The following is a 27,677-nucleotide window of genomic DNA, read 5'->3' on the forward strand; positions in this document are numbered from 1 at the left end:
CGGCTTGAGTCACTGCCTGTGTGGAGTCTGCGCATTCACCCTGTGTCTGTGTGGGTTTCCTCTGGGTGCTCCGGTTTCCTCCCATGGTCCGAAAGATGTGCAAGTTAGGTGCATTGGCCGTGCTAAATTCTCCCTCAGTGTACCCGAACAGGCGCTGGAGTGTGGTGACTAGGGGATTTGCACAGTAACTTCATTGCAGTGTTAATGTAAGCCTACTTATGACACTAATAGATAAACTTTATGTTACAGTCTCCAGTTGAATGGAGAGGTGGCCAACCTGCTCCTAATCTCTCCCAAATCCATTATCAATCAATAGGAAAATGAACAATTTGGCAAATTCTTCCATTTCATTGATCACTTCCCTCAGAAATATCCACAGGGCTTTCTTTGATTTTCTGCTATCACACCCATCACTCCCCCAGGGTTTATCTTTATCTTCTGTCAAGAGATTGGGAATCCCCCCAACCCCCTCAGTGGAACTTCAACCTCCAAGTTTCTGGTACTCATTTCTAAATTATGTTGTGGTTAATAATGATAAATTGCCACATTAAGATTGTGCTGGCCCTGGAGAGGGTCCAGAGGAGGTCCAGAAGAATGATCCCAGGAATGAAAAGCTTGACATATGAGGAGTGTTTGGGGACTCTGGGTCTGTACCCGATGGAGTTTAGCAGGATGAGGGAAGTTCTCATGGAAACTTACAGAATACTGAATGGCCTAGATAGACTGGACGTGGGGAAGATTAGTGGGAGAGATTAGGATCCGAGGGCACAGCCTCAGAGTAAAGGGACGATGCTTTAGAACCGAGATGAGGAGGAATTTCTTCAGCCAGAGGATGGTGAATCTATGGAATTCATTGCCACAGAAGGTTGTGGAGGCCAGGTCATTGAGTGTATTTAAGACAGAGATAGATAGCTTCATTGGTAAGGGAATCAAAGGTAATGGGGTAAAAGCAGGAGAATGGGGTTGAGGAAATTATCTGCCATGATTGAATAGCAGAACAGACTTGATGGGCTGAATGGCCTAATTTTGCTCCTATATCTTATGGAAACTTCACACAATATGCCACCAAAATAGAAGTGCTTTGATGTTAGCAATACAGATCTGTTAGACCTAGGGTTTCAAAATGAAAGGGCCAATTTTAACCCTGCGCAGTAATTGGGGCTTTATGCCAGGATGGTGGGGGAGGGCCCGGGGAAACAATCGAGTTCCTCTTGGAGCATGATGCCTAGAAAATTTAGTTCAAGGGTCTAATTTGATGTTGTCACTCAGGCTCCCGCCTAAAGTCAGAGGGAATGATTTTTTAAAAATTTGAAATTAGGCCTCCATTTCTCTGAGGCAGTTAACCTTTCCACGTCTGCAGACAAAGTAGTAAGAAATGCTGGGGTCAGAAATGTAGCACTACCCTCAGCCATTTTGTCTCCCCAACCACCTGACCTCACCTGGACTAGGTGGGGGTTTAAACTTGGCTCTTAAGATTCTGTTCAGCTAACACATTCAAATTTAAAACAAGAAGCCAGTTGCAGGGGAAACTTCTGCATTGTGTTCAAATCTCTGTGACAGCCTTCCATCTCTTAAGGTAATGGTTTGGTCAACTCCATTGATCCCCAGTCTGGCTCGGGGGTCTTTGCCGCATGTGCGGCAGGGGAAGACTCTGGGCTGAGAAGGTGCACAATTCTCTGGCCTCTCTTTCTCTGGACCCTCTTCTCATTCAGCTAAGCTTTTCATTTCTGCTCGCCGTTGTCCTTCCAAACGGTCAACCCCCAGAGGTCACAGCTATCAGAGGCTGCCTCAATGTGCGCCACCTTCATATCTCACTTGTAGGTGTCCATGTAGCAGAGGTATGGACACCCAGGAGGTCGTGACCCAGTGGCCAGTTCACTGCACGCCAGAGTCTTTGGGTTTATGACCATCATCCATCTGATGAATGTGACCGAGCAAGCGTAGACTTTGTTGCCTTAGCGACGGTGTATGCTGACGGAATTAGCACTGTCCAGGATCTCTGCGTTTGTGACCTTGTCCTGCTGAGAGATGCTGAGGATATGTCCGGGACAGCGAAGGTGAAAACTGTTTAGCCTTTTCTCCTGTCGAGCATATGTTGTCCCCGTTTCACCCGCAGTGCTGAGGACACAGGCGTTAGAGATTTGCACTTCTGGTGTTCACAGTCAGGTTGCATTTCCTGTTTTTATTTCAGATTTCCAACTCCTGAATTTTATTTTTATTCCCAGCTGAGGCATTGCTGAAGTCCCCTAATTGTCTCAGTGTCCAGGCTCTGTAATACAATCTGTCGCAGTTCACCTCATTCGGATTCCAATACTTATAAATATTCCAGAGCTGGAAGGAAGATCAAATTTCCTGGTGTCTTCTCCTGTTCTGCTGCTGGAGGTTTGGTAAAAACCGCATTTGCCCCACAGATAAAGAGGGATTTGGTCAAGTAATGGTCAAGGAACAGGAGCCAGCCCAAGGAGATTCACACCAAACCCTGAACATCTCGTCTACCCTTTCCCAATTTTTGGGAGCAGTTACTCACCCAGCTTTCTCCTCAATGTTCAGAAAGGCCTGGATCACCAGGGGGAGTTCATACTTCACAATGTAGAGATAACTGGACATGGCTGAAAACAGACAAAGGGTGTTAGCCTGAACTTTCTGCTTAAACCCCAACAATAACCGTCACGGAGAGGGTGCATCTCCATCTTGGGAACCGACTCTTTAAAGGGTTTCAGGCTGGTTGGAATTGTACCAGGAGACATGCAGGGAGGCAGGGTTGGGGCATTTTACTAACAGTGGGACAGTATGCAGCAAGGCTGCTGCCCCTGGTTGGCATGGTTGACATAATAAGAGGCCCAATTAGCAGCCATTTTATTATTCCTTCGGCATTTTGCCAACAAGGTGGGAATTTGGGGAGTGGGAGAAGGTGGGTGGGGTGGGAAAAGGGGGGTGGGTGGGGGTGGGAGAATAGGACTGTGGGAGCATGGGAGTGTGGGAGAATAGGAGTATGCGAGAATGGGAGTGTGGGGGATGGGAGTGGGCGGAATGGGACTGGGAGAATGGAAGTGTGGGAGAATGGGAGTGTGGGAGGATGGGAGTGTGGGAGAATGGGCGCCTGCGAGGTGCGAGTGTGAGAGAATGGGAGTGCGGGGGATGGGAGTGCGGGGGATGGGAGTGTGGGGGATGGGAGTGCGGGGGATGGGAGTGCGGGGGATGGGAGTGCGGGGGATGGGAGTGCGGGGGATGGGAGTGCGGGGGATGGGAGCGTGGGGGAGGAGAGCGCGGGGGATTGGAGTGCGGGGGATTGGAGTGCGGGGGGTGGGAGCGCGGGGGATGGGAGCGCGGGGGAGCGGAGTGCGGGGGAGCGGAGTGCAGGGGAGGGGAGTGCGGGGGAGGGGAATGCGGGGGGAGGGGAGAGCGGGGGGAGGGGAGAGTGGGGGGAGGGGAGAACGGGGGGAGGGGAGAGCGGGGGGAGGGGAGAGCGGGGGGAGGGGAGCACGGGGGGAGGGGAGCACGGGGGGAGGGGAGCACGGGGGAGGGGAGCGCAGGGGGAGGGGAGTGCGGGGGAGGGGAGTGCGGGGGAGGGGAGTGCGGGGGGAGGGGAGTGCGGGGGGAGGGGAGTGCGGGGGGAGGGGAGTGCGGGGGAAGGGGAGTGCGGGGGGAGGGGAGTGCGGGGGAAGGGAGTGCGGGGGAAGGGAGTGCGGGGGGAGGGGAGTGCGGGGGGAGGGGAGTGCGGGGGAAGGGAGTGTGGGGGGAGGGGAGTGCGGGGGAAGGGGAGTGCGGGGGGAGGGGAGTGCGGGGGAGGGGAGTGCGGGGGAGTGCGGGGGAGTGCGGGGGAGGGGAGTGCGGGGGAAGGGAGTGCGGGGGGAGGGGAGTGCGGGGGGAGGGGAGAGCGGGGGATGGGAGCGCGGGGGATGGGAGTGCAGGGGATGGGAGTGCGGGGGGAGGGGAGTGCGGGGGAGGGGAGTGCGGGAGGAGGGGAGTGCGGGAGGAGGGGAGTGCGGGAGGAGGGGAGTGTGGGGGAGGGGAGTGCGGGGGAGGGGAGTTGTGGGGGGAGGTTTGGTGATAGGAATGGGCAGAGGTTGAGAGAGGGAAGGGCAGGGGAATTAGGGAGCCGGAGGAAGGTCAGGGTGGGAAGTGGCAAAGCGGTAGTTTATTGTTGACAAGAGACAGAATATGCTCAGTAACCGTGGCAAAACAAAATAGCGGCCATGCTCTTTGGGCCGGTCCTTAATTTACCCAACCAAGCTAAAAGAAAAATGTGGTATTAGAACGTGCTTTAAATGGGGAATACATGTACATTTCTCACAGGTTGTTCAAAACACTTCAGCTGGCTGCCAGTTGGACAGCACTGCCATAGATGGATACAAGGTAAAATTGGAAGGGCTTGGTTCATAGATAACCTACCAGCATTCCCAAATATAAAACAGCTAATGGTCTACGGAGAGCTCAATGAAGAGAAGGGGCGGCACGGTAGCACAGTGGTTAGCACTGCTGCTTCACAGCTCCAGGGACCTGGGTTCGATTCCCGGCTTGGGTCACTGTCTGTGTGGAGTTTGCACATTCTCCCCGTGTCTGCGTGGGTTTCCTCTGGGTGCTTCGGTTTCCTCCCACAGTCCAAAGATGTGCGGGCTAGGTTGATTGGCCATGCTAAAATTGCCCCTTAGTGTCCTGAGATGCGTAGGTTAAAGGGATTAGCGGGTAAATGTGTAGGGATATGGGGGTAGGGCCTGGGTGGGATTGTGGTCTGTGCAGACCCGATGGGCCAAATGGCCTCTTTCTGCACTGAAGGGTTTCTATGATTCTATGATGAGAACAACATCAACAGGGGACGCATGTCAGAGAACTATTTGCTCTGTAATAATCAGTTATATCAGCGGGCAACGTAATTAAATTACACACATGTCAGAAAGTCACAGATGCTGCCTGATGTTGGACCAAGCCACTGAATAAATATTCCGTGCAGTGGATCATCATTACACGATATAATTAGAAAGGGTCAAGTTGAGGTCGGTTTTAAAGGTAAGTGTACTTGCAAAAGAAGCGGTTGTTATGGTGCATGGGGATATCAGTGAGAGAGTGATGTTAATGAAGCAATGAGGCAGCGTGTTGTAATATCCTGGCCGGGGTTATACAGGCAGCTTTCACTGAGTATTGAAACTGCAGCATTCCAGTTACCGGAGTTGTATGAGATGAATGGTGGAAGCAGAGAGGTTGAAATGAGTCCATCTAATTTTCCCCATAAGAACAAAATCAAGCGAATAAGTGTGAATGCAAATGGCAATTTCTGCAAATTTCCTCAACTATGGAGAATATTAGACCCTCTTCCATTGTATTATTGAAAGGCAGCTTTTATGTCAATGCTTCGATGGGAGCAGCTCATCGTAGCTTCTGGGTGAAAAGGAAGACCTACTGATTTGGGTTATAAAGTTCAGTTTGTTCTGAGGTGGAGTGGAAATGGTTCAGTGAACATCATGTACATGGATACGACTCCCTTAGCCAAACTAAGAGTTATTTGTTTCTCTCTGGGATGAGGAGTTAATGGTCTGCAGGTCAGCCTTCCCACCCAGTCATCTCACCAAATGTTCATCTTGATATTTTTGAACCAATGCCTCAATGACACCGGGGTAAAGACAGGCCTTGAGTCCATTGTGGAACAGAAGAAATAGCAGCAGGAACAGGACTTATAGTACCTTAAACCTTCCCTGCTGTTCAATAAGCTACAACCATGAAATCCAGTCACTGCTAAAGGTGACCAATCATTCATCGAGTCTGCACTGACTCTCCGAAAGAGCATCTTGCCCAGGCCCACATCCCCCAACTCATCCTGTCGCCTCTCACATTTACTGTGGCTAATCCACCTAACCTAACATCTTTGAACACCAAGGGGCAATTTACTATTGGCCATTCCAACTAACCTGCACATCGTTTGACACTAAGGGACAATTTAACATGGCCAATCCACCTAACCTGCACATTTTTGAACACCAAGGGGTAATTTAACATGGCCAATCCTCTTAACCTGCACATTTTTGGACACTAAAGGGAAATTTACCATAGTCAACCCATGTAACCTGCACATCTTTGGACACCAAGGGGCAATTGAGCATGGCCAAGCCACCTAATCTGCACATCTTTGGACACCAAGGGGCAATTGAGCATGGCCAAGCCACCTAATCTGCACATCTTTGGACACTAAAGTGTAATTTAGCATGGCCAATGCACCTAACCTGCACAGCTTTGGACTGTGGGAGGAAACCAGAGCACCCAGAGGAACTTTTACATCAACTCAATTTTTCCCTTCTACTCCCATATCCCTTGATCCCTTAAAAATCTATGGAGCTCTCAGTTGAATATACTGAACATTTACAACCGTATAGGGTGGGGGATTCCATCAATTCCCCAGTCTCAGTTGGTCAGTGACAGTTACGACAGAGAACGGCCAGATTTTCCCTCTAGGTATTTTTTGGGGGTCTTACTATCAAGTATTGAATTGTCCTGGTACTGGCTTTCGGCACCTAAAGATTGTCAGTGAGCAATGGGAACAGCAGAGCATCTTAAATATGGCACTGTCTTGACAGCAAGAACAAGACATCATTTCAGTTCTCTCCACAGGTCTCACTCTGCGAGCATTGATGTTCTGTGCCCCCACACAAACACGATTAAAAGACAAATACTTGATCTCAAGCCCGTGGAATTTTCAACTCGTTTTGACTTCTTACCTCCAATATTCTGCAGGGTGATCGCTACTGCAGCCGCTAACTTTCCCGGAGTCCCAAACGCTCTGAAACCAAGCTGCTCGTAAGCACGGATTCCTGAGGGAACCAACATAAGGTAACTTGAATTGCTAAAAAGAATAAAACCTTTATAAATGTTTTGAATACTCCTATGATTTTTCTCTGATTTTGTTGACAGCGGCACTCAGGGGATTAATCCTAGATTCCTGGATTCTCGGAAACTCTTAGTGACACTGGATGTGTGGGAAACCATTAAGCAATTTTCCAATGGAAAATTTCCACCCAAGAAATGGTAGCTAAAGCAGGTCAAAGCCTAGGAGCCCTGTGGTGAGTAATTCGCCTCCTGACTCCCCAAAGCTTGTCCACCATTTATAAGGCACAAGTCGGGAGTGTGATGGAATACTCCCCACTTGCCTGGATGAGTGCAGCTCCAACAACACTCAAGAAGTTTGACACCATCCAGGACAAAGCAGCCTGCTTGATTGGCAACACATCCACAAACATTCAATCGTTCCACCACTGATGAACGGTGGCAGCCGTGTGTACCATCTACAGGATACACTGCAGGAACTCACCGAGGCTCCTTAGGCAGCACATTCCAAACCCACGACCACCAGCATTTAGATGGACAAGAGCAGCAGATACCTGCGAATACCACCATCTGGATATTCACCTCCAAGTCACTCACAATCCTGACTTGGAAATATATCACCGTTCCTTCACTATGGCTGACTCAAAATCCTGGAACTCCCTCCCAAACAGCACTGCGGGTGTACCTACATCTCAAGGACTGCAATGGTTCAAGTGGCAGCTCACCACCACCTTCTCAGGGGCAATTAGGGATGGGCAATAAATGCTGGCCTAGCCAGCAATGCCCACATTCCATAAAATGCATTTTCAAGAAAGTTATAGCTCCCAAATGCTTCAGTATAGCTGTAACATCAAAGGAAATTAATAACACAGGTAACTTTGTGTTGAGTGAGTTCTTCAGTACTCATACTCTCAGTACAATACTCTCTTCCACCTTCTTCCGTCGGGAAAAAGATACAAAAGTCTGAAGCCATGTACCAACTGACTCAAGAACAGCTTCTTCCCTGCTGCCATCAGACCTTTGAATGGACTTACCTTGCATTAAGTTGATCTTTCTCTGCACCCTAGCTATGACTGTAACACTACATTCTGCACTGGCTCCTGTCCTTCTCTATGAACGGTATGCTTTGTTTGTATAGCGTGCAAGAAACAATACTTTTCACTGTATGCTAATACATGTAGGGCGGCACGGTAGCACAGTGGTTAGCACTGCTGCTTCACAGCTCCAGGGTCCTGGGTTCGATTCCCAGCTCGGGTCACTGTCTGTGTGGAGTTTGCACATTCTCCTCGTGTCTGCGTGGGTTTTCTCCGGGTGCTCCGGTTTCCTCCCACAGTCCAAAGATGTGCGGGCTAGGTTGATTGGTCAGGTTAAAAATTGCCCCTTAGAGTCCTGAGATGCATAGGTTAGAGGGATTAGCGGGTAAATATGTGGGGGTAGGACCTGGGTGGGATTGTGGTCGGTGCAGACTCGATGGGCCGAATGGCCTCCTTCTGCACTGTAGGGTTTCTATGATTTCTATGATGTGACAATAACAAATCAAATCAAATCAAAGTAAAGTAAATTAAAGGTGTGTGATTCATTCCCGCTCGGATAAAGTGAAACATTGAGAGGGGCCATGCGAAGTCACTTACCAACCACTCCAGAAGCTTTCAGAAGCAAGTGGATGGAATAGGACGAGAGTAAGGCCACAGTTGTTAACAGAAAGCTGAAAGAAAACAGCAGAAAAGGATCATTTCCAAATCATCTGTGCACCGTTCGAATTAAACTACTAACTACCAGTTTCTCAATTTCTGCCCAGAGATTTAATATTCTAAGTAATATTCTATTCAACAAGAGAATTGTATTTTGTCCAGTATGGTGTCTGATTTTCGATTGTGTTTCTTGTTGAGTTTGCCCCTCATAAACCATGTCAATAATGACTGATCACTCAAACACACCGGAAACTCCATTTTGTGCTGGCCCATCCTTCAATCTGTTTTTGAATTGTAAGCCTCTCCAAAAACTCGGAGAAGATTCAGGAGGAGGATGTGAGACGGTCACTCGAGATCAGGAAGACACATAAGGAAACTCCCATTCCAATGCGAGCTCTCTTTTGGCTGCTAAATCTGTGGAGGGTTATCACCGTCTCCTGTTACCGCCCCAACAACTGCAGCCATGGGCTTAGCTGACAGGGGCAGTGGGTGACAATCAGGGTGAGAAACATGCCTTGAAGTACATCTTCCTCCATCGTTTCCAGGGCTAGCTGTGACAGCCCTGCTGCTGGGATCAGCTAACTTAGCACAGCCCCAAGTTCTGTGCTGTCAATCTTGCTCAGAAAGGATATGGGAAAGTATCAGGCTCATGCAGCAAGGAATGCTCTCCAGTGGTTGGAAGACGTAGGGGGTAATTTTAACCCTACCCACCCAGGAAACTATTGGGCTTGGGCCAAACGCTGGTTTTACACCCTGCTCGATTTTATTCTCATTAAATTCACTGGACACTAATATTGGGCAGGCTGTTCAATCAATGTTGCAACTTGACAAGTACATGAATGAGATGGGAATAGTGGGATATGTCCCCCGGAAGCGTAGGGGGTTTTAGTTAAGATGGGCAGCATGGTCAGTGCAGGCTTGGAGGGCCGAAGGGCCTGTTCCTGTGCTGTAATTTTCTTTGTTCTTTGTTCTTTGATCCTGCAAGAATCCGATTTTAAAAATGACCTCCTTTTTTTCGAGGCACCACAGATTAAAGCTTCACTCCGTATCAAAACTTACTGAGATGTATCCACTCCCAGCAAGATAAGACCATAAGATAGAAGAGCAGAATTAGACCATTCAACTCTTCAAGTCTGCTCACCTTTCCGTCATGGCTGATATGTTTCTCAACTCCATTCTCCCGCTTTTTCCCCATAACTATTAAGGGTGGCACAGTGGCACAGTGGTGAGTGCTGCTGCCTCACAGTGCCAGGGACCCAGGTTCAATTCTGTCCTCGGGTCACTGTCTGTGTGGAGTCTGCACATTCTCCCCGTGTCTGCGTGTGTTTCCTCTGGGTGCTCCGGTTTCCTCCCACACTCTGAAGATGTGCGGTTTAGGTTGATTGGCCATGCTAAATTGACCCTGGTGTCAGGGGATTAGCAGGGTAAATATGTGGGGTTATGGGAATAGGGCCTGGGTGGGATTGTGGTTGGTGCAGACTCGAAGAGCCAAATGGCCTCCTTCTGCACTGTAGGGATTCTATGATGAACCTTTGATCCCCTTACCAATCAAGAATCTATCTATCTCTGTCTTAAATACACTCAATGACCTGGCCTCCACAGCCCTCTGTGGCAATGAATTCCACAGATTCACCACCTGAAGAAATTCCTCCTCATCTCGGTTCTAAAGCACCGTCCCTTTACTCTGAGGCTGTGCCCTCGAATCCTAGTCCCTCCTACTAATGGAAACACCTTCCCCACATTCACTCTACCCAGGCCTTTCCGTATTCTGTAAGTTTCATTTAGATCCTCCCTCATCCTTCTAAACTGCATTGAGCACAGACCCATAGAATCATAGAATCCCTACCAGGGATACCCATAGAATCCACAGACCCAGATAGGTAATTGTTTGCATCTGCCTCCAATACTCTCGTGATGTGGAGATGCCGGCGTTGGACTGGGGTAAACACAGTAAGAGTTTTAGCAACACCAGGTTAAAGTTCAACAGGTTTATTTGGTAGCAAATGCCATTAGCTTTCGGAGCGCTGCTCCTTCATCAGATGGAGTGGAAATCTGCTCTCAAACAGGGCACAGAGACACAAAATCAAGTTACAGAATACTGATCTTCGGGTAAGCGTTCTCCAAGGCGGCCTTCACGACACACGACAGCGCAGAGTCGCTGAGCAGAAACTGATAGCCAAGTTCCGCATACATGAGGACGGCCTAAACCGGGATGTTGGGTTTATGTCACACTATCAGTAACCCCCACAGCTTGCCTCCTGGACTTGCAGAATCTCACTGGCTGTCCTGTCTGGAGACAATACACATCTCTTTAACCTGTGCTCAATGCTCCCTCCACTCACATTGTCTGTATCTTTAAGACCTGGTTGGCTGTAGAAATTTGCATTCTAATCAGTATTCTGTAACTTGATTTTGTGTCTCTGTGCCCTGTTTGAGAGCAGATTTCCACTCCATCTGACGAAGGAGCAGCGCTCCGAAAGCTAATGGCATTTGCTACCAAATAAACCTGTTGGACTTTAACCTGGTGTTGTTAAAACTCATACTCTCACTCAGCAGGGGTATGGAGAGAGAAGGTGGGGAGGGGAGGGGAGGGGGAGGAGTAGCACTAGCTAACTTGCTCTGGCAGGGAGCAGTCAGGGGCTTAACTGTCCTGTGCTGAGCACAAACATCACAAAATAATGAACTGAATTTGGACTTTCGCAGCACAGTTCATTCATCCATTGAAAACTGGGGGGAGAGCAAAATAAATGCAACTTTTATAACAAAGAGTGACAACAATGGCCTGTTTTAGCAGCCTTACAGTTTAAGAAAGAATAGAATTTGTAAAAAAAAAAAATTGTTCTCGCTTCCCCCCCTCCTTCCCAAAGAAGCAGTGATGAAATGTTTCACAAATTATGGGACAAGTAACTGTACTGTCTGTAACATGGTGGCTGCTAAACATACAAATCAGGGTATTCTAATGCCTGGTACAAGGGCGATTGCCAAAAATAGTTCCATTGACAAAAGCCTTGTTTCTCACAGAGGAAAAAAAAACACTCCTTCAGTGTAGGAACATATTTGTAATAATTTTAGACACCAGCACATTCCAACAGCAGCTTTCCCTCCTCCCACCGCCCCGCTTGTTAAAACACTTTTTTTCTTTTCAATGCTGTGTGAAATTTTAATTTCGACCCTTTCGGGGGAGGGGGGGTTTCAGTGTGTGTGAATTTTGCCCTCGGCAGGACAAGGGAATGGAACATTTTGCAATCCTTAGCATTCTGTGAGTGGAGAAAACACTCCCGAGGCAAGGCTCTGTGCTCCTTCATCAGGTTGCCAACTCTGAACGAGTGTGCGTTGGAGATTTTATCACATCATACTCGCATTGAGTGAGCCCTTCCGCCGCCTCATTCAATTTGTTTTAAATAACTAGGTGAAAAAATATAATTTTTTAACCAATCCACCATTTGAGTTTTAGTTAAGGATTAATCTCTAACTCCCAGACAATCCTGGAGTGTTGGCACCCCTCCTCTCTCACTAATGTATCTCAGCCTCAATTTCACAATAGCGTTCCCCCACGGCAGCTGCCTAATATATTTCTCACACCAGTGTTCTCGGAGTGAAACTGCCAGTTTGTGACTGAACTTTGGCCAATTGCTTGCTGCGTGATCATGCCATTAAGAGGGTGTAAGATTATTCCAACTCTTCCTTTTTTAATCCGGGTGCCCTGTGTAAATTTAGACCCGCTTGCCATTTTAAGGAGGTTTAATGATCACCCATTAATCAACCGCGCTGCCATTTTATCATCCAGCTCCTAAGCAGATCAGTGTACAAGTCTGAATCCGCCCCCCCCATCCCTGCCACAACAAGGCCGACCCCACACTTATTGCCGCTCTGCTGTTCGACTCACGTTTGTCAAAGCATGAGGTACAGAACAGCACAGTGTGTGCCACCAGGACAAATTGACTGCAACATCTGGGAGAATTAGTGCCATGGATTAATGAAGGAGGAACAGTCATTAAATCCTCCTTCTTTAGTCAAAGAGCTAAAGTGAGGAATTAAATCCCAGCAGACTTAAGATGCTGAGAATTTCCATCTCGACTTTTGAAGAAAAGAGCACTACAAAATATTTCATGCGGTGTGCAACTCAATCATATCCGATATTTGTGTCCTCTATAAAATCGGATTTATGCATGTGGCATGAACTCATGTGGTAGGTTATGTTGACACCATGTTAGAGAAGCTGAAATGTGAGAACCCAGGCAGACTGTCTTTGTGATGACAGAGTTTGTATTCACTTTCAGTAATACATACACATTCTCAAATCTGTCAAATCACATTCATAACATTCCAGTTGCAAACACAGGTCCTCCAATCCCTTTCTCTGGTAAATACTTTGATTGCTCGCACTAAGTTGATCTTTCGCTACACCCTAGCTATGACTGTAACACTACATTCTGCACTCTCTCCTTTCCTTCTCTATGGACGGTATGCTGTCTGTATAGCGCGCAAGAAACAATACTTTTCACTGCATACTAATACATGTGACAATAATAAATCAAATCAAAATATTACAAAATGTTTCTTAAATTCAGGACACGGAAGAAAGTTTCAAGGTGATTGAGACAGGTTTGGACTCATATGGCTGTGCAAGCTGCTCTGTATATTAACTCCTTGATGTATAAATCCACCCCTCTGTTTCCATTAGTCTCTATTAGTTAGTCCTGCCCAGTAACTCTGGCTATTATTGACGAGTAACAATGAATTGGGTTTTGCAGTGCACCCGCCAGTCTGAATCCTAAATTCTCCTCAGTATCAATGATCTTGATTTGATTTGATTTATTATTGTCACATGTATTAGTACACAGTGAAAAGTATTAAAGCAAAATACTGTGGATGTTGGAATCTGAAACCAAAAGAGAAAACGCTGGAAAATCTCAGCAGGTCTGGCAGCATCTGTAAGGAGAGAAAAGAGCTGGCGTTTCAAGTCCAGATGAGCCTTTGTCAAAGCTTTGACAAAGGGTCATCTGGACTTGAAACGTCAGCTCTTTTCTCTCCTTACAGATGCTGCCAGACCTGCTGAGATTTTCCAGCGTTTTCTCTCCAGTGAAAAGCATCGTCTCTTGCACGCTATACAAAGCATACCGTACATAGAGAAGGAGGGGAGAGAGTGCAGATCTGGTGTGCAGAGTATAAGTTAGCAATTACTGCTGTACATGCACAGCTTACGTTTGCATTGGAAGGATGGGGGATGGGTAATCAAGCTTAAATTAGGAACATTGCACCCTCTAACTTCTGTTTGCTGTGCACAGCTGGAGTATTTTACTGTGTAGTCTCTTTAAGATTGACATGCAGTCATGCATGTACCTGTGTGTGCTGCATTTGTGTCCCCTGGGGTAAATTCACACTTGCTGCACAGCAAAGCACCATGTAGCTTAGAGTGATTTAGAATGTAGGAATGTAGGAACGTAGGAATTGAAGGAGGCCCGTTAGCCCCTCAAACCCGGTCACTCATTCAATGAGATCTTGGTTGATCTGTGATTAAACTCCAATTGTGCTTGGAGCAACGGTGCTGGAGTTAGTTTCCCAAGATGTGTAGGCTCAATGGACTGGCCATGGCAAGTGCGTAGGGTTAGGGGGCTCGAGGGCAACTCAGCCCCCTATAGCTATCACGGGGGCCCATGGCTGATCGCAAGCCCCACACCACCTGGATATATCGCCACCCCCCCCCGGTTCCCCCACTGCCCAGACCGATCGCGCTCCCCCTCCCCCCATCCGGTGAGGCCACAATGGCAAGTCAGCCCAGACGATTGCGTCCCAGGTTCATTAAATCAATGTTAATGCTGTTTTAAATATACTTCAATAAATTATTCAGCCTGGCACCAGAATTGGACGAGAGGCTGATCGCGGCGGATATCCAGTGCTGCTAAGATCGGGAGAGATGAGAAATAGGATGTGAACCTGCAATCACGGCCAGAGTCTTTGAACATTTCTAAAGCAGAGGTGGATCAATTTTTGAAAAGTAAGGGGGCGATAAGTTAATTGGGAGTGCAGATTTGAGGTTACCATCAGATCAGTCATGATCTTATTAAATGGCCTAGCAGGAACAAGGGGCTGAATGGCCAACTCCTGCCCCCTGTTTGTATTTGAGGAGTTGTGATCTGTACTGAAATCTGTGCAATTATCAGTGAACATGATACTTCTGGTCTCAACAAAGAACAAGGAACAAAGAACTGTACAGCACAGGAACAGGCCCTTTGGCCCTACAAGCCTGTACCAATCATGTTTACCTATCTAGACCAACCGCTTATATCCCTCTATTTCCCGTTTATTCATATGTCTATCCAGATAAGTCTTGAATGTGGCGAACGTAACTGCTTCAACCACCTCGCTTGGCAGTGCATTCCAGGCCCCCACCACCCTCTGTGTAAAAAACCTCCCCCGCACATCTCCACTGAACCTTTCCCTCTCATTCCTTATGGGGGTGATGGTTAACTTACCACAAGTAGTGAGCAGTTAATTAGATCAACTAAAGAGTCTATTAAGGAATGTGTTCAGATGCCGCCCCCTCAACTATGATGGCCTGGCAGCTGTGGCCACTGATGCTAAGAATGTGTAAATGCTCTACAAAGCATCCATCTTGTGGGATCCTCTCTTCCCCTTCCGACCTCAACTGCTCCCACCACTGACAGTGCGGCTGCTCATCTCTCGGTGCTGGGGGGCTTAGAGCTCCAGGAGCCCACCTATCCACTGTGCTTAATTGGACAGGGTCCCTTGCAGGCGACCACTTGATCAGCCTCCTTGAAGATTGCCCTCTGGATCCTGGCTCCAGAATGTGTAGGTTCCTCCCAACAGTGGGATTGGGTCCCACAAACAAAAATCCAGCCCATAACTCCGTCCCTTCATTGTTACTGGATTAAAAACCTGGAACTTCCTTCCGAACAGCACTACGGGAACACTTCCGCCTCAGGCATTGCAACAATTTAAAAAGGTGTCTCAACACTAATTTGAGGAATAGACAATAAATGCCTCTGCCAGCTGGCACTGCCCAGCCATGTCTCTGACCACCCTGGGGCTTCAATGGCTCCGAGTCCCCTGGCGTGGCCATCACGTCTGGTTTCCATTTGTGGAGACCAGTAAGTTTAAAGTTTATTTATTAGTGTCACAAATAGGCTTACATTAACACTGCAATGAAGTTACTGTGAAAATCCCCCAGTTGTCACACTCCGGCGCCTGTTCGGGTACACTGAGGGAGAATTTAGCATGGCCAATGCACCTAACCAGTACGTCTTTCGGACTGTGGGAGGAAACCGGAGCACCCGGAGGAAACCCACGCAGACACGAGGAGAACGTGCAGACTCCGCACAGACAGTGGCCCAAGCCGGGAATTGAACCCAGGTCCCTGGCGCTGTGAAGGGGATTCTCACCAGGTTCCGGCTGTGTCCAAGGGTCGGAGAATCCCGGGAGTAGGGAGAATCTGGCTTGAAACTATACCAATCTGGTCCCCACCCTCACTGGGCAGGATTATGTCCGGATGCAGTGGCTGGGAGAATCCCAACGGGGGTTTGTGCCAGCAGTAAACATACTGGGCCCCTCGCCCACGATTCTCCGCCCCACGCCACCCGACGTGATCTGTGCTGGGTGTGACATGACCGGGAAACTGAGGTCTTTGCTTATTTAGCATGGAACCCAGGCTTGATTTTGATCTCAGCCACAAACTTCCTCAAATGTCGACTTCACAGGCTAGGAACAGGACTTTAACAGGTAAACATTGAGGAAGAAAATGGAGCGGGTAGGGATGGGGCGGAGGTGTCTTGTCACCCAAATAATATTTTCTAAAGTGAGTTATTAAACTATACAAAACCGATTACTTTATGTGACTGTTAACTGATTGTACTGCCCAAACAGAGAATTTGTACTGCCGATTCGAGCCAGTAAATCTCTCTGCGTTAGAAGTTTTGTTTTCTGGACATATAAACTTATTTTGTATTTGCGGTGGTTCTAACAGTGCCCATAATCCATCACCTGAGGCAACATCTGCACGTTCTGGCACTTTCCGTCCCTTTGTTCACACCAACACATACAAATGGACATCTGCTGTACAAACATCAGCAAATACTGGGGTTCTCAAGCACTCTGTCGCAGATTTGTGGGGGAACTTCAAGGTTAGACTGCGGATGAGGGGGAAAGTGAAGGCATTTGCAAAATATGAGGATAAGATTTGAGCGTTGATATGCGCTGCTGGCAAGGACCCTGAGACTGAAGGCACTCTCGCCCCCTTCCACCTGATTAATCACTGCTCTTATTTAAAGAGAGTTGCACTCTGCAGGATGACTGAACGAGGACGTCAGCTCAGACTTCATGACGTGGTTCAATATTTTGTTTGAGTCTCTGCCTATTTCTATCACAGACACACACCAGCACAAGCCAAACACGTAGACACAACTGAGGGTAAGTTTTTTTTTCCAAAAAAAAAAGAGGACCAGGTGGAAACAATTTCCCTCTGTGCAACAAGACATCCTTGCCATTGGCAACCTCAGCAATGTATTTTTATCCCGCTCAGAGACCCACATTACCAATGAAACTCGATTTCTTTTCACTGCTGTCGGCTTGCCTGCAGGAACTTGCAGGCTGTGACTGCATGGATCAGTGTTAGAAACATAGGAAATAAGAACAGGAGTATGCCATTCTGCCTCTCAAGCCTGCTGCTCCATGTGACTAGGTTGTGACTGATCATCCAGCTCAATACCATTTACCCACGCTATCCCCATATCCCTTGATGCCTTTAATACCGTCTGTATAGCATGCATAGAACAAAGAACAAAGAAAATTACAGCACAGGAACAGGCCCTTTGGCCCTCCACGTCTGCACTGACCATGCTGCCCGACTGAACTAAAACCCCCTACCCTTCCGGGACCATATCCCTCCATTCCCATCCTATTCACGTATTTGTCCAGACGCCCCTTAAAACTCACTATCGTATCTGCTTCCACTACCTCCCCCGGCAGCGAGTTCCAGGCACCCACCACCCTCTGTGTAAAAAACTTGCCTCGTACATCTCCTTTAAACCTTGCCCCTCGCATCTTAAACCTATGCCCCCTAATAATTGACTCTTCCACCCTGAGAAAAAGCTTCTGACTATCCACTCTGTCCATGCCCCTCATAATCTTGTAGACTTCTATCAGATTGCCCCTCAACCTCCGTCGTTCCAGTGAGAACAAACCAAGTTTCTCCAACCTCTCCTCATAGCTAATGCCCTCCATACCAGGCAACATCCTGGTAAATCTTTCTGTACCCTCTCCAAAGCCTTCACATCCTTCTGGTAGTGTGGCGACCAGAATTGAACACGAGACTCCAAGTGCGGCCAAACTACGGTTCTATAAAGTTGCAACATGACTTGCCAATTTTTAAACTCAATGCCCCGGCCGATGAAGGCAAGCATGCCGTATGCCTTCTTGACTACCTTCTCCACCTGCATTGCCACTTTCAGTGACCTGTGTACCTGTACACCCAGATCCCTTTGCCTATCAATACTCTTAAGGGTTCTGCCATTTACTGTATATTTCCTATCTGTATTAGACCTTCCAAAATGATTACCTCACATTTGTCTGGATTAAACTCTATCTGCCATCTCTCAGCCCAAGTCTCCAACTGATCTATATCCTGTTGTATCCTCTGATGGTCCTCATCGCTGTCCGCAAATCCACCAACCTTTGTGTCGTCCGCAAACTTACTAATCAAACCAGTTACATTTTCCTCCAAATCATTGATATATATTACAAACAGCAGGAAACAATACTTTTCACTGTTTACCAATATATGTGACAATAATAAATCGAATGAAAAAAACAAAATCTCTGTGATTCTCTGCCTTGAACATATTCAATGATTGAGCTTCCATAGCCCTCTTTGGGTAGAGAATTCAAAGGTTTACCACCCTGTGAATAAAGAAATTCCTCCTCATCTCCGTCTTACATGGCTTATCTCGTATTCTGAGACTGTGTCCCCTGGTTCGAGAACCCCACCCACCAGCCAAGGGAAACATCTTTCCTGTATCTACTCTGTCAAACTCTGTAAGAATTGTGTACGTTTGAATGAGATGACTTCTCATTCTTCTAAACTCTAGTGAATACAGGCCTACTCTCTTCAATCTCTCCTCATAGGGCAATCCCAGGAAACAGTCTGCTGAACCTTCGCTACATTGTCTATGGTAAGTAGCTCCTTCCTTAATGGGGTGGCACAGTGGCACAGCACTGCTGCCGCACAGCACCAGGGATCTGGGTTCGTACTGATGCTTATACAAGGTCTCTTTATTCATGTACAATAAAGGCCATATTACCATTTGCCTTCCTAATTGCTGCCCCTGCATGTTAACTTCAGTGACTCATGAAGAATAACACACAGGTTCCTTTGGAAATCAGCACTTCCCAATCTCTCACCTAGTCTGCATTTCTGTTTTTCCTACCAAAGTGGAAAACTTCACATTTCCACATTATAATCCAGTTGTCATGTTCTTGTCCACTCACTAAGCCTGTCTAAATCCACTTGAAATCCACATTCCCACCTAGATTTATGTCCGTAGCAAACTTGGAAATATTACAATTGATCCCCACATATTGAAATAGGTTGTGAATAGCTGGGGCCTAAGCACTGATTCTTGCGGTGCCCCACTAGTCACGATGCTGTCCCACTTGCTGAGCGCAAAAATTAAGGCTGACGCTCCAGTGCAGTACTGAGGGACTACTGCACCGTCAGAGGATGAGACTAGAGGTTCAGGCGGAGATCCCATGGCACTCGTTTGAAGAGGAGCAGGGGAATTATCTTGGGTCTCCTGGCCAATATTTATGCCTCAACCAACATAATGAGAAAACAGATTAGCTGGTTACTATCGCATTGCTGCCGTGGAAGCTTGCTGTGCACAGTTTGGCTGTTGCGTTTCCTAAACTACGACAGTGGCCACACTTCAAAAAGTACATCATTGTCTGTAAAATGCTTTGAGACGTCCAGTGGTTGGGAAAGATGCTGTTATCATGGAAGTGTTTCTTTTTTCTTACTGTTGATCAGCTAATAGTTTGTGGTTGTCGATTCCCCTGGGTCCCACTTGGGCATTGGTGAGCATCAAGCTGGCGAGGTGTAATGACTTTAATCAGGCAATTGGGGTGGGCCTGTTAGAATATGAACTCTGTGATTAAGGGCCAAAATTGATGGGACAATCAGGGAGCCTCTTGCTTTGTACTTAACCAGGCGTGTCAGTTCCTCTGGGATTCTGAGTGCAGACTGCTAACTGAAAACACTCTGTATGCTTGGTTAGACTTGTAAATAAAGGGATTTTGGTGAAGGGACAGAGGAGATTTACCAGGATGCTGCCTGGTTTGGAGGGTAGGTCTTATGAGGAAAGGTTGAGGGAGCTGGGGCTGTTCTCTCTGGAGTGGAGGAGATTGAGGGGAGACTTAATAGAGGTTTATAAAATGATGAAGGGGATAGATCGAGTGAACGTTCAAAGACTATTTCCTCGGGTGGATGGAGCTATTACAAGGGGGCATAACTATAGGGTTCATGGTGGGAGATATAGGAAGGATATCAGAGGTAGGTTCTTCACGCAGAGAGTGGTTGGGGTGTGGAATGGACTGCCTGCAGTGATAGTGGAGTCAGACACTTTAGGAACATTTAAGCGGTTATTGGATAGGCACATGGAGCACACCAGGATGGTAGGGAGTGGGATAGCTTGATCTTGGTTTCAGATGAAGGTCGGCACAACATCGTGGGCCGAAGGGCCTGTTCTGTGCTGTACTGTTCTATGTTCTATGTACCTCTGAGGACATATTACACAAGGCCACTTAAATCTTGCTGCCAATTTGTGCAATAATGGGAGCAGGGTGCTTTAGGTCAATGCATTGATCAAATGGAAAGAAAGATCTAAAATGGAGAAATTAAGTTGAAGTTTATTTATTAGTGTCACAAGTAGGCTTACATTAACACTGCAATGAAGTTACTGTGAAAATCCTCCAGTCGCCACACTCTGGAGCCTGTTCGGGTACACCGAGGGAGAATTTAGTATGGCCAATGCACCTAACCAGCAGGTCTTCCGGACTGTGGGAGGAAACCAGAGCACCTGGAGGAAACCCACGCAGACACGAGGAGAACGTGCAGACTCCGCACAGACACTGACCCAAGCTGGGAATCGAACCCGGTTTCCTGGCGCTGTGAGGCAGCAGTGCTAACCAGTGGGCCACCGTGCCGCCCGGTGAATTAAGTGGTAAGCGGAGAGTTTTCGATGTCTCCCTTCCTTTCTTGACATCAACTGCAAGCATCCTTGAACATTCGTGCATCTCCAATTTTAGTTTTGACTTTTTATTTTCTCCCTTCTGTCACCATCTGTGCTGCTCAGTCAAGAGGGTAGGCAGGTGACTAACCCGCCGTCCCAGACTGCTGCCAAAAGCTGCTCTACGGCTGCCAGGAAAGGATTGTAGAGTGACCTTCTCTCTCACTTTGTGGATTGAAGCCTCTGGCTCAGACTCTGCATGTCCTGTCCAACACCATCTCTGGAGGGGTAGAGAACTTCTCTGGTGCATAATTATAGCCTCAAATCAGGATCCTGCCACTTTACAGTCACTACACTGGCATTTTCATGTGCCAAGCAACTGCACAACCATCCATCTCTGCTTTCAATATGTGATGCAAGATAACATATGCTCAATTTACCAACTGATCTACCCATTCCAAAGTGTCCCTCATCCAAATATGGGCATGTGAGCTGATTAACAATGAATTGCTTGTCAAAACTTCAAATATTTATTGATGCCACTGATTAGAATTATCATTACTCTTGGATTCAGGTAAAACAATGACATTAAAATATGCAAGATTTCAAAATTAGAGTGACTACTCTGTCAATCCATTTCTTCATATAAATGTGCCAAATCTTTTATGGTTATTGTGGTATCTCAGGTAAGATATTAATTCACATTCTCAACAACAACCAGTATTGTGGGCAGAATTTTCCCGTCCTGCCCACCATGGGAATCGTAGCAGGCGGGACAGGTCCATGCAAAGCTCCGTTGACCTCGGGCGGGATTTTCCGGTCTTGGAGCAAGTGCGGTTGGAAATTCCTGCCCTGTGTCTTTCATGTAGATAAAATATTCCAAAGTGTTTATGTAAGCATTACTGAAAGAGATTAGGTTAGTCAAAGTTCAGGTTCGGTGGGTTGATTTTGGTAAAGGATGGATTTTCGGAAAGATCAAACGGGAAAGGTAAGGACAAAGTGCCTTTCGTGTCTTCAGGAGAATCCAGGATGTCTTTAAATACTCTACATCCAATGCAATACTTCTGAAATATAATCACTGCTGACATGTGGTCAAATGCAGCAGGCAATCTACACATAGCAAGTCCCACAGTCAGCAGTTTTAAAGTTTTATTTATTAGTGTCACAAGAAGGCGTGCATTAGCACTGCAATGAAGTTACTGTGAAAATCCCCTAGTCACCACACTCCAGTGTTTGGGTACACTGAGGGAGAATTTAGCACGACCAATGCATCTAATTAGCATGTTTTTCAGACTGTGGGAAGAATCTGGAGCACCCGGAGGAAACGCACGCAGACACGGAGAGAATGTGCAAACTCCACACAGACAGTGACCCGAGGCTGGAATTGAACCCGGGTCCCTGGTGTTGTGAGGCAGCAGTCCTAACTACTGTGCCATCGTGCCGTGGCGTAGAAGAGGAAGGTGGAGACATGGGGGTTGGGGAAAGTTCTCCAGAGAGTGGAACTTAGGTGATTGAAGACATGGCTGCCAGTAGTGGGGTGAAAGGTCAGAGGGGTGACCAAGAGGAATCAGTCGGTAAGATACATCACAAGAAATAAGAACTAACAGTGCTTACTCTGCGGCAGTGAGGCACTCACTGTATCAGAAATTGGGTGCCATTTGTATTGGTGCAATACAAGCAAAAGATGGAAAGCAACTGACTCTCTTCAGTAAATCTTCTGTTCTTAAACATCAGTTCCTCTGCTTTGATGGGCATACCAATTGCCAGGATAGTCGAGTAGGTGTAAAAGTTGTACGTGGCCCCACAATGCACCAGGCATGAGTAAGTTGTTCCTTTTCACCCATTCTGTCCCATATAAGAGTTAATGTGCCGACAGATAGGCAGGCAGAGATGTGGCGGGGCTTTCCTGGTCAGCCGCTGTAACCTTGGTACAAGATCACCAGAGGCCCCGTTTACAATTAAAATAGAGTTTCATCCAAAGTCACATTGGTCAGGCAGGAGAACAGCTAAGACTGTAAGAATGTACACAAATGGAGGAGAGAATTGTTAATTTTTATCCAGGATATGTTTATTTTCTGGATGTAAAGAATGAGAGTTGACATTGATATTTTAATAGCTTCCTGATTTGTCGAATCAGTCACTCAGAAAATAATCACTGGTTGATTATTCCGTTACACTGAAAACTGTCCTGGTGCCGTTTCCTGTTCTTACCCCGCACTGGAATATTTCATCAACTCTGCTTCCAATTTTCACCCTGATCTCACAAGATCCATCTCCTACTCATTCTTCCTCAATTTCTTCCTCAATATTCACCCTAAGCCCAGTGACTCCCACAGCCACCCGACACCTCCGCACACCCCACTTCCTGTAATGACTCCATTCCACCCTGCTAGTTTCTCTGCCTTTGTTGCATCTTCTTTGATGATACAACCTTCCATACTGCTGCCTCCGATAGGTGTTTCTCTTTCCTCAACCGGGGACTCCGTCCAACCATGGTTGACAGGATCCTTGACCATGTCTGTCCTGTTTCATGCACTTCTCCCCTTACCCTTCTCCGCCCTCCCCAAAACATGCTCAGGCTCCCCTCATTCTCATCTTCCAACCCACCAGCCTCCATATTTAACGGATCATTCTCCATCATTGCCTCAACCTCCAGTGCGGTGACAGCACCAAATACATCCTTGTCTTCCCTGTCCTTCCAGCATTCTAAAGGGAGCACTCCCTCCACAACAATCAGGTCCACTCCTCAATCACTCTCAACTTTCTCTCCATTCCCCAAGCACAGGAGGTGTAACCACTGTCTCTTTTACCTCCTTCTTTCTCACTGTTCCGGGCCCAGAATTCCAGATAAGACAGCAATCTAAGTATATTTCTTTCATTTCATTGCATTAACTGCTCACGATGCAGTCCCATCTATGCTGGGGGAGACCAAACGTTGATTGGCTAACTGCCTTGTGGAACACCTCCGCACAGTCCGCAAGCATGATTCCAATCTTCCAGTCACTTTCCATTTGAATTCTCCACCTTGGCCTCACACTGACCTCTCTGGCCTGGGCCTCATGTTGTGATCGAATGCACCTCAGCAAAAACTTGAGGAACCACACTGCACTGTAGGGTTTCTATGTTTCTATGTTTCACAGCGAGGCGGGGGGGGTGGGGGGGGGGGGGTGGGGAGTTGGGTGCCGATTCTCTGTGCGCCTCCCCTGATGTGTTTTGAGGCAGCGGGAGGCGGAACACCATTGGCCAGCGGTGAGATCTTCTGGTGCCACTGCTGTCAATGGGATTTCCCATTAACCCACTCCCCCCTCCGCTGGGAAACCCGCGGCAGGGATTCACTATCAGTGGGACTGGAAGATCCCACCAACGAGAATGGCCAAAAAGTTCCAGCACTAATCTTTTGATTAGGTGACTTACAACCTTCCGGACATGACACTGAGATCAACAATCTCAGACCGTAATCTCTGCCCTATCTTGTTTCCTTTCTCTTTGTTGATTTTAGTTGTCTCTCTCTCTTTAACTTCCGGTTGACAACTATTCATGAGTCTGTCATTCACGTCTTCCCTTGGCATACCCTTCACTTCTTTACTTGTCTCATTACCATTTTGCCTTCCTCAACTCCTTTTGTTATTTAATCTCTTCTTCCTTCACCCACGTCACAGGCCTTTCCATTTTCCCATCTTCCCATCCTCTCTCCCACCCCTTTCACTCATTTAAGACCAATTCCAATTCCCAGATCTGATCGATGAAAGGTCAGCGACCTGAAATGTTGGTCCGGACTTTGTTATTGTGGCAGGCGTCCTGCCAAGGAGCCCATGGATGGTGGAGGGGGGATGGTATGGAGTAGGGGGCGACCCTGTCTCAGCAGTATGCGGGACCCATGGCTGCATCTTGTCCATAAGCAGCCAGCTCATTGGCTGCCACTGGGCAGCTGTCCAGCCTGCATTTTCTGCTAGCTGATTGGACAGTTGGTAGCTCAGCAGTGCCACTGTGGGCGGTGGGCATTTCTTGGGCTGCACCTAGAAGAAGAGGGTGTGCTGGATCGCTGGCACTTTCAGAATCAGGTAAATGGGGCCTGGGAACTTGGGGCCAGTCAGGCTGACTCGATGAGGAGGGTGCGGGGGGTGAGGAAGGGGGTGTGATAAGGGTAGGTGGTGCGGTTACCAGAGGAACAGCCATTGCTGCTGGAGGCTCACATATAGGCCAAAGAGACCCCCCAAAATGACAACCCTGCCCTGAGCCTCCCTGGAGGCTGCTGGGATTGACCAGGTGATCCCCCCATGCGGCTGTGTATCCACGCACCAGCAGTAAAATGCCAGTGGTGGCAGGAACCGGCCCTTAGTTGGCTACTGTGGTAAACCACTGTCAGCTTATTACCTGTATATGTGACATGCCTGGACACATCCCTGCCGGCCCTACCCGAGACTCCTCCCCCCCCGGTCCAGGTATAAAGGCGACTGCTCCCCACCCCCCTGCCTCAGTCTGGACCAGTTCATCAGCATGGGTGTGCTCCAAGTCTTTTGCTAATAAAAGCCTATTTGTTCTTGCATACAAACTAGTCTTTGCTCGATCGATGGTGCATCAACCACCATAGCGACTGAAGTGGTCTCTGAGCGGAAGGACCTCTCTCTCTAATTCCCCGCCATGGCGACAGAAGGATGACAGGCACTCCACACGCACCCACTACCCCAGCACCCATCTTTGTCTGCCATTGTACTGTCCACCCGCCTCCCAGCCTGTCACCAATGGGTAAATTCAGCCCATTAACTCTGCTTCTCTCTCCACAGATGCTGTCAGACTGGTTGAGGCTTTCCAGTAATTTTTTTCCCTATCAGCCTATTCAGTGATGTTTGATACTGTGGAGTTCATGTCCCGCTCCTGTACATATTGACTTAATAAGGAACAGTCCAATCCTGCCCGGTGCTTTATAAACAATAATTCACGTGCTTTTTGCCCTCAATCATATGACTTGCGGGCAGTGAAAGGAGTGGGCAATAATAAAGGAAATCGGTGCAATACTAAAACGATGTAGGCTTGAATTCTCCAGCCTTGCACACCCCACCACCGCTGCCAGCGAGAACGGAGAATTTGGAGCTCAACCAAATCTCCATTCACTGCAGCAGGACTGGAAAATCCCAACCGTGGGCGAGATCAGAGAATTCCGGCCGCAGTTTCCAAGTAAAGTTAAAGTTTATTTATCAGTGTCACAAGTAAGCTTACATTCACACTGTAATGAAGTTTCTGTGAAAAATCCCCGAGTCGCCACACTCCAGGGCCTGTTCGGGTACACTGAGGGAGAATTTAACATGGCCAATGCACCTAACCAACACGTCTTTCAGACTGCGGGAGGAAACCGGAGCACCCAGAGGAAACCCACGCAGACATGGGGAGAACGTGCAGACTCCGCACAGACAGTGACCCAAGCCGGGAATCGAACCCAGGTCCCTGGCGCTGTGAGGCAGCAGTGCTATGTGTGTGTGTGTCATGCAGCATTCAATCACTTTAAAAGAGGGGCCATAGTGCCACCAATCCACTCCCACACCACATGCTGAGGCCTATGATTATTCACTCTTTCCACACTCTATTCTGTCCAGCTCTAATGAGTTACTCACTCAATTATTCCCACCATCAAAACGACATGGTTCAGGCTGGACACAGAGGCCCCTGAGCACAGCTTCTCAGAGCCTTGTGCATAAAGCTAATGGACTGGATCTGAACAGCTGTAATGCAGCCAGGGAGCTCGGAGGATTTCACAGACTCCTGCAGCTTTACTCTTATTGCTTAAGTTACTGGAAGGCCCCTGGAAAAACAAGTTAGACGCGCATCCCAGCAATTCCTAAGTGTCTACGGATGGAAAGAAAAGAAAGAAAAGAGGCATAGATCATTCGACCGCATGCCTCTCGATGGAATAACTCACATAACTGAACTGATTCTCAGTGTATTTTCTAACATCCCTCAGAATCCATTCTTCAAATCTCAAGCATTCGAACAGTACAGTACGCGTATTGTTGCCACTTCCAGGCTACGTGCATGAACTCCCGTCCACAGCACTGACACCATCACTGTACAAGTCAAAAGCACCTCTTTATGCTAAATCTATTTCCAAGTCCAAACAGTCTCAGATTCAACGTAAACATGAAGTCTGACACCCTGTCAGATCGAATTTCGACATACGTTGGTCAAAATGAGAAAAAGATCATCTCCTTGCCCTAGGTGCTGCAGATGGCAAATTAATTGAGTGCTGGGAATCTCAGTCCAATTGACAGGCCAGTTCATACCACACTTAGAATCTCCCCTAGCTCTATAACCCTCCAATTCGGGCACCGTGGCATATTCATTTCCTTCCTCCCCACTAACAACATGAAGAAGAATTTTTTTTACGCAGAGTGTAGTGGGTGTCTGGAATTCACTGCCTGAGTGGAGACAGAGACCCTAAACTCTTTTAAAAAGTACCTGGATCTGCACCTGAAGTGCAGTAAACTACAGGGCAATGGGCTGGGTGCAGGAAGATAAGATTCAAAAGGGCACCAAGGTGTCTGTAGGCTGGCATGCACAGGTTGGGCTGAATGGCCTTCTTCTGTGCTGTAACTTTTCTATGGTTCTATGGTAGCTGTGCTTTCAGTTACCTAGGCCCTAAGCTCTGGAATTCCCTCCATTAACTTCACCACCTCTCTGTCTGTTCACTCTCCTTTAAGACGCTTCTTAAAATCCCCCTTTTTGGCCACGTTTTTTGCTCGTCCGCCCTCATACCTCCTGCGTGGCAAAGGTACAAGGGCAAGGAGGTTATGCTGAACTTGTACAAGACACTAGTTAGACCTCAGCTAGAGTATTGTGTACAAGGATGTGAACGAGTTGGAGAATGTGCAGAAGAGGTTTACAAGAATGGTTCCAGGGATGATAAACTTCAGTTATGAGGGTAGGTTGGCGACGTTGGGAC

General features: G+C 47.6%; 1 protein-coding gene across 2 annotated transcripts in view; it reads right to left on the minus strand.

Annotated features, from left to right (window-relative positions):
• The window catches only part of LOC144491690 (sodium-coupled neutral amino acid transporter 3-like), a 171,815-nt gene that overhangs the window by 68,882 nt on the left and 75,256 nt on the right, over positions 1–27,677 (minus strand). For both annotated transcript variants that reach the window (XM_078209873.1, XM_078209872.1), the window contains exons 5-7: positions 8,445–8,518; positions 6,708–6,800; positions 2,528–2,609 (exon numbers count right to left, since the gene is read on the minus strand). In XM_078209873.1, coding sequence (XP_078065999.1) covers positions 2,528–2,609; positions 6,708–6,800; positions 8,445–8,518 — 249 coding nt within the window. The remainder of the gene's footprint in view (positions 1–2,527; positions 2,610–6,707; positions 6,801–8,444; positions 8,519–27,677) is intronic.

This window comes from Mustelus asterias, chromosome 3 (genome assembly GCF_964213995.1).
Source record: "Mustelus asterias chromosome 3, sMusAst1.hap1.1, whole genome shotgun sequence".
Taxonomy (NCBI): domain Eukaryota; kingdom Metazoa; phylum Chordata; class Chondrichthyes; order Carcharhiniformes; family Triakidae; genus Mustelus; species Mustelus asterias.